We start from the raw sequence: 8,065 nt of genomic DNA on the forward strand, positions 1-8,065 counted from the left end.
TTTGGTTTGGATCATGAATGTCTGCCTCAACACTTCTATCAATTAGAAACAAGATCATTTTTTCATTATCAAATAAGTTGTTCATTATTTTCTTCTTCAAGGTGAAATATTTTAAAGTGTTTGGTTTGTCCAAAACCCCTAGATACTGAATCTGTGCAGCTGGGAAAAGCAAATGTTTTGTAGAATGACTAAAATGTTTAATCGCCTATCAAAGTTTTTCTGTTAATAATTAATCAAGTAATTGTTCCAGATTTCTGTGACGGCATCTGTCTGACAGTAGGGGACTTGACTAAAAAACTGGAGAACATGCTCTTGCAGGATTTGATTTTGGGTTGCATGTAATTCCAGGCACAGGGGGTCTTAACCACAGCATGATTTCTGGAAAGATTTAAAAGGCCAAGCCATCTGTAATCTGGATTTAGTCGTGTCAAGCCAACACAAAGCCAGCTAATATGGGCCTTAAAAAAATGTTAGTCCATCATCAGTCTTGACGTTAAGAAAAAAGACGTCATTTTTCAAAGTCCCTCCTACGTAAATCCAGCCGAATCCCAGGAAACACTGGATACAAGTTGAATCCGACAGTGCTTCGGCCTTTTAAAGTCTGCAGTTTGTTTGGATCCCTGCTCCCCATCAACGACATGATAGCATTGTTAATCATCCTCTACAAGGCGATGAATTATTCAGCACAATGCCCAGGGTGGCAGCTCTGTATTTAAACACAGACTTCTAATGCATCACACCCAGTGAACAGAACTACTGCTGCTTTAGAAATACTACAGAAGGTGTGTTGCCTGCTTCTAGCCACAACGTTAATTAACTCGACAACATGACGCTGACATGTGACTGTCCTGTGAGTCAACACGCTCAAATTGTCAAAATCCATCATGCTTTATTGGAGAGGTTTTGGAAAAAGCAAAGTGCGCGTCATTTATAGCATGCTGTGAAGCACGGATGGTAATCTCCAGAGGTTTAATTAACTTCCAAAGCTGCACTGAAACACCTGTTCAGTTTGGTATCATCTTCAATTTTTCACCAAGCACCAGAAACCTTCGTCATGAAACAAACATTTCTATCTCATCAACAGCTTGATTTCAACGCACCGTTGTTTATGTAAATGCATGAGCTCATGCAAAGCAAGCGCTCCCAGGCTACTAAAGGTCCTGCATGTAGGTGGCAGAACATTTTCCCTTTAAAGAAAAGGTCCGATTTTTAACACTAGACCTACTTGAAGGATGATAATTAATGCATGAACACAGTACTAAGGTGACATGCAAGCGTGTTTTGTATAAACAATTGGATAACAAAGCTGTGCTGATAATGATTAAATCAATTCAAGCATCGTCTTATAGGTCATGCATGGATAAATGCAGTTGAATGCAGTTGAATGCAGTCAGGCATGCTGGTATGGTATGTAGGTATGCAAGTGTAAATCAAAGACCTCAGGGAGGGGATGAACTGGAGCAGCAAATTGTTTGGATTTCTCTAATTGTGTCGGTAGGTGGCGCTGTGGAGACACTTATTCTGATCAACCGGAATGTCCTCCCCGAGAATACCTCATTCTGTACAAATTAGGAGTCTTAATTAGGTGTAATTTGCTTTGCACGCTTGATATTGGGATTACATGCTCTGTGTGGTTTTAGTTAGTCTTAGATGTTCCACTTATTCGACCTAATGCTCTCGACAAGTCCCGTGAACGTTGAAAGAAAATGCGGATAAACATTGCCGTCATACATTTTTGGACGAAGACTGAAACGACAACAAGTTACAGTGAACATTGCTGGACTCTACACAGTCTGTTTTTTTTTATTTAGTACCACAGCACACCGGAGGATGGAGCCAGCATGAGCGTCTGTCGCCGCTGAGCGTAAAAAGGGGCGTTTCGGAGCTTGGCAACATCTCTCTTGGCGGTGCCAGGTGTGTTCAAACCTGTAGCAGACAAACGCTCGCAGATGTCTCTCAGCTCAGTCACCATGGGCTGGAACTGCATAAACCGCCTACCGGTGATCGCTGCCGCCCGTCTATTGTCAGCCTACCCACAGGTATGAGGGATTTCTCGTTGACGCACTACATTTCAGCGACAGACACTCCACAATCTACCGCCGACTGAGTAAAATCCTCTCTGTTTACATTTTTCTTTTGACTACTTGGCGTCGGGAGGCTCCTCGAGAGACGAGGCAAAGCGCGGATATGGTTCCAGAGTAGCGGTGGAGAGCCTGAAACCTGAATTGTTCCCTTTTTAACCACCTTGCCGCCATCAACTCTCCTGTTTTTACGCGCAAGGAGCGCTTGGAATTATTGCAACCAAGGCAACTGTGCGCACACCGGAGCGATAAGCCCGTGGGATGACAGAGCTCAGTGGCAGATTCATGGGTGAAAATCAGCCTCCTAAATGTCAGGGAGATGAGATTCCCAGCAGGTCGGGAGAATAACTCAGGAGGATTTATTAGGCCGCGTCACTTAATGTTCATTTAACGACAGCGAACCGAGGCGACTGTAACCGGGTAGATCGTTAGTTGTTCGAAAAGGGAGTAACCATGTCCAGAACACTGAAGAAGAAGAAACACTGGTCCAGTAAAGTGGTGGAGTGCGCGGTGTCATGGGGGAACCTCGGGGACTTTGGCTCCGTGGTGGAGGTCCTGGGAGGAGCAGAGCTGGGACAGTTCCCCTACCTGGGCCAGATGAAGCTGGACGTGCTTGTGTGTCACGTCGGGAAGCTGCCCTACTACGGGGACGTGTTGCTGGAGGTGAACGGGACGCCCGTCAGTGGACTTACAAACCGTGACACCCTGGCTGTCATACGCCACTTTCGGGAGCCGATTCGCTTGAAGACGGTCAAACCAGGTGCGTCCCCCTTGCTCTCTGTTCCCACCGCCGTCTCACCTGAGCTCTGTTTGTAAGATGAGCGTTTTGATATGTGGAATTCACCAAACACAGCAACCCTGATCATACACACCCAGTAATCTAGGGATAAACAGAAACATTGACTGTATTACTGCCGGTCTGTGATGAAAATCCTCAACTTAATATTAAAATATCATTAATTTATAGATTTATCCATATCGACCCCCTCCTCATGTAACTTGCAATAGATGATGTATGGATTCATACATGCCAGTTAAAGTTAAACCACTACAAAATAGAACAGAAGGGTGAATAAAGTGAGTTTAGCTGTCTGTACCCATCACTACATCCATCTACTACACTTCCCAAAGGCTATCCCAGACTTCTACTGTAAACCTCTCACTGTCCTATAACATCTAATTGGCCAGTTCTTTCACCACTTTGTCAGGGAGATCGAATAGTGATAATGGTATTAATGGCAAGTAGCCCAGTTGGAACCTTCTAGGCTAAGTGCACTTACATGCATAGAAATAAGGCCTAATTACATCCTCCATTATTCAGGAAACTTTGCTGCCCATTGGCCACAGAAGCCAGAGTGGTTAGCTGTGCTGTAACTCCTTGTCCCATCATTCCACATCAAGCTCTCCAAGGATGTTGGTTACTATATCCAAACACTTTGATAATGAGTTCTAATAGCTGTGACGGCTTGGTGATGCTGCTGCTGTATACTCTACTGGTTCTGACCCAAGCTGTGAGTGTGTTTATGGGTGAGAGAGATGGCCTTACTTTGCTTGTGTGCTGAACCTGGAATGTCTAAACAACAACTGAGACTCTTCAAAAGGTTACATCAGCAGGAGCAGCAGCTGAGACCCAGGTCCTCAGGCCAGGATCGCTTAAGATCAGCTGTACGTGTGCACATGTGTACTTATGGCGTGTGTCCTTGTTTTTGTGTGCATAGGCATTCCTAGGAGTTTTCCTGCGTTTTTATTAATATTTTGTTGATTTTTATATCTTTTATAAGCAAACAAGAGATGGATGGAAGAATATTTGCCTAGATTTATGAGCGTGTGCACTTTAAGGTGTGTGTGTGTGTGTGTATTTCATGGTTCTACACTCCCAAGAGCTCCTAACACCACGCTCTCTGCCCCACTAACCAAGGATGATTAATAAAGGGCATGGAGGAACAAGAGAGTGAGGGAGAGAGAGAGAGAGAGACACACAAAGACAGAGGGAGAGAGAGAGAGGCATGGGGAAAGAGACAAAGAAAGATGGGGAGAAAATCGGCTCTGCCTTTGGCTCCAGGCTTAACTCCCACGCGAGGCTGTTTTTGCTCTTTAAAGCTCACAGGGAAGTAATAGGTGGCAAAGATGGCAAAATTCCTCATCGCCTATTTCTTCGCTGTCACCCTAACCAGTCTGGCCTAGATGTCCGTATGCTTTTTCAGTCATATGTAACGTTACAACTAGTGTGAATCAGCTCTTCAAGGATCTGTTTGCAAAAAAGGCCTCACAAAGCCCCTCTGGCATCAGCATACAGATGGGGTTGTTATATTGTATGATTACGTATCATGCAAGTGTGCACGTCTGCACTGTGTGTATACATTCCTGTGTAGTAGCCTCATGTTTAATTCACACTTCTTGCATAATTGAGTTTGCCAGTGGATTTTCTCCACTCTGATGGGTCTTGAGGATCAGCTGTACCTGGAAGCCCGGGAAGCGCCGATGACATGATGGCGGCCGGCAGCGACGGACAGGCTGTCTGGGTCTACCAGATGTTGCCCTGTGCTCTTCCCAAGATCTTCTTGTGTTCTGCCTGCCTTGCCCTCTGGAGCTGGTGGGCTTCCCGTGCTGCTGCTGCTGACAGCTGGGGTGGAGCTAGGAGGCAAGAGATGCAGAATCTGCAGAGATGCAAAAGCAGAAAAGGGGATTTGAGGCGAGCATAGCGAGAGACAAGAATGCACGATGCAAGCCTCTGTGGAGGCTATTATCTTTCTCAGCCATTGATCGAAAGGAATGTGAGCTGAAAGAGTTGCACACTGCACTTCACATACTTTTGTTTTTCTGCTTCTGGTGCATCATATTTTCTCTAGGGACTGAGTAGTCTTATCTCACATGTATACATCCTCACATACTTACCCTTTTATTGCTTTGAAATTGAGAAATTTACATCAAGCCTATGCCAAGATTTCATGATATACCATGAGGTGGATGTGCGCATGTTCCTGCTATCTTTGATTAAGCTGTGAGATGCCTCTATCAAAAGCTCTGTGCTTGGTACAGAAATCTATTTTTTGCCAGTACCCCCAGCTAAGGATCGGAAAAGATGCCTGATGAAAAGCTTTGTGAATGGCATCGCAGTATTCCTTTTCCGCTGCTCAGTTATTTTCTGCTGTGCCTCCTATATGTTTGCAGCTTCAATCACTGAGCAATCAAAACATACGTACAACCTGTAGCCATTTATATGCAGCTGAATGGATGATACCTCTGACATCATATGAATAATGTCTCATGCAGCACACAGTGAAGCGAGTGCAAAAAGCTGTCTTTCATCTTTTAGACCATTAATAGTAGCTGTGTGAACGTATGAAACATGAATACAAGCCCTTACTTTACAACTGATGCACAGATCTTTGTGTCTCAGTGAGTCAGTTGGAATGAGCTTTATGGTATTTAATATAGTCTAACAGTAGTCACCAGATTGTAGTTATGTTTAAATTAAATGGTAATTCATTGAAATACTCACACACCTTTGGGGTGTGGGAATAACAGCATTGGATTGGAAGATAGTAATTTGATCTTTTAATGGTTGATAATTATTGGTGTGATAATGACAACATGTCTGCAGAGTGGCATAATTGATCTACTTCTGTAACATACTGAGTTTCAAAGCTAATTTTGTTCTTAATTATCTTTGAATATTGAAGTCAAATTGCATAATCGCGTATGTATAAAGCAGCAGTTGATTCTGTTATTGATAACAATTTACTCCAGATTAGATTTTGAGTTACCTGCTTCTGCTCACACATCAGCATATTTTCCATTACCTGCTGATCATGCCAATAGAAAAGAATACCGAGTGACATGAGCCCCTAAGCCCCTGTATCAAACAGCAATAGTGAGTGTGGGTTAATCACATTAATGCACCTCTCATATCAGGAAGTGCCTCTCAATGGAATCATCCTCTTGACAGGCGATGCTTTGTCACTGCAAAGAGATTTGCAGTCGGCTGCAAAAAAAAAGGGAAAAAAATGGGGATTGAGAGTGAAAGTGGGAATACAGCAGCCCAGAGAGCCTGGTCAAATAACTAGAGACATCTGTTCTCGCCTTAGAGATGTTTCTGACAATCAGCTGAATGGAGCAGGAGCGCTATCACTTAGACTGCTCCTTTGGCACGGAACTCATAACAGAGTAATTTAAGGCTGAATGAGCTCTTTCTTAGTGATTGTAAAGTGATTATGAGTGTTTTTTATGCAGATTCAATAAGACGTCGGCTATGTTTTGTTTTGCTAAGATCTGTTTAGGCTTGAGCTCTGATCCTGCTGCTCTGCTATTGGAGCATTGACTGGGCACTTACATTGCTACTTTTGTGCCTCTTTGTGATTTTAATTGCCCTGTTGCCTAGTATGCATGTTACTGTATGTTGTCTACAACCGTCTTGATACTGCTTTCTAGGCCAGGCGTCCCTTGGAAAAAACATTCTTAATCTCATTGGTGCCAACTGGCTAGATAAAGGCTGAATGAACAAATAGACACATAGATAAAATGATTACTGTACACACAATGAACTGTGGGTGGTCGTGAATTCTCATGTGCACTGTTAATAATTTAAAATGTTAGTAACACAGAATATAAAGCTGAAACTTGGCAAACCTCGAGACACTTATGGGAAATATAAGCAGAATGTTGCGTCAGCCACTCTGCTGCTGTATTTATTGAAACACCACAGCACTGATGTGCCACTATATGGATGAGCTTAAAAGACCATACTGGTGTCTTTTTGCATTTTTCAGCCCATTAAATGTAAATATGTGTACTCTATATTACTGCTGACCATTTTCTAAAGCACGTTATAGTGTTTTATATTGAGCAATGTGTTTTTCATACCTTCTAGGCCTCTACTGTTTTCACTTCATTTCACTACAATATGAAACTTTCGTTTAGGAAATCCATCACAGTGAACACCATGCCTGCTTTTATTGTCGTCGTAGTTAAAGTTGTGTGGCGATAAAGCATAGATTTTCCACTCACAACTGTACTTCCACACAATCATAATGTCACAGTAAAAGCAGACTGATGGATGCTGATGGATTAGTCTCTGCAAGTTGATTTTTATACCAAATTGTGTCCCGGATACAAGTAAACATGAATTCAAAAAGTCTAAAGTACTGTTTTGGAAAATGGCAGGCAGTAATGTGAAGTTTCTTTTATCTGCAGAAAGTTGGATAAAGGAGTTTTTACAGAGATTTCAATTGTAGGATTCATTCTCTGGAAACAATACATATCTGGAAGATGATTATTTCACAGTATAAGGGAAAACTTAGACCTGTTGGTGGCGCTAAAGGAAGGAAAAATTAATCATCTTTTCATTTGTGATTCATTCATCTGTTGTATTTTTATTGTATTTCAATGTACCTGGCTGCTATGGCGATGAAAAAAAGGCTGAGGACCACCACTTCTAAATCTTACTCCAAGCAGGTGCTGATGATTTGACAGCCATGATACTTAAACCCTACCAGTGTTTTAGACGAGGAGCACAGCAGCAAACACTCGATCACAAGCCCTCCCTGTTTTGTTAACACCACCAGGCCTCTGGCATGTCACCATGCTCATCAGCCAGCGTTGGTTTGTTCAGCGCAGGGACACTTGAGCAAGATTGTCAAACTGTAAATGCAGTACCAGAGCATGACAATTAGCAGGAGTGCTGTTCCATCGCTGTTCTCAACCTTCTAACCTCACCTCATTATTGTCTTACTAACTTTCATTGCTGTCGCTCTCCACCTCTCCCCTGTTCACTTTGATTCAGAAAGATATAATGCAGGGATTTAGATCTTCAATAATGCATTTTTATTACATATTTATTGTGCAGAAAAGTGTGAAGCCTTTAACCAAATCCAATTAAAAGTATCTTTGTTATTATAGGCCTACAAATGCCCAAAAATGGGGGGTTGCTTTAGTTCTTAAATTCCTGTTTTGAAATAGGTAGAAAGAAGGATATGTCTATTTTT

General features: G+C 42.6%; 1 protein-coding gene across 1 annotated transcript in view; it reads left to right on the plus strand.

Moving 5' to 3' along the window:
* Positions 1 to 1,942: 1,942 nt before the first annotated feature.
* The window catches only part of LOC118327693 (membrane-associated guanylate kinase, WW and PDZ domain-containing protein 3), a 118,641-nt gene continuing 112,518 nt past the window's right edge, over positions 1,943 to 8,065 (plus strand). Inside the window, exon 1 of the mRNA XM_035661111.1 lies at positions 1,943 to 2,841. Within this exon, the coding sequence (XP_035517004.1) occupies positions 2,535 to 2,841 (307 nt within the window). The 5' untranslated portion in view covers positions 1,943 to 2,534. The remainder of the gene's footprint in view (positions 2,842 to 8,065) is intronic.

Source organism: Morone saxatilis, unplaced genomic scaffold (assembly GCF_004916995.1).
Source record: "Morone saxatilis isolate NCDOM2014 unplaced genomic scaffold, NCSU_SB_2.0 Contig18, whole genome shotgun sequence".
NCBI classification, from domain to species: Eukaryota; Metazoa; Chordata; class Actinopteri; family Moronidae; genus Morone; species Morone saxatilis.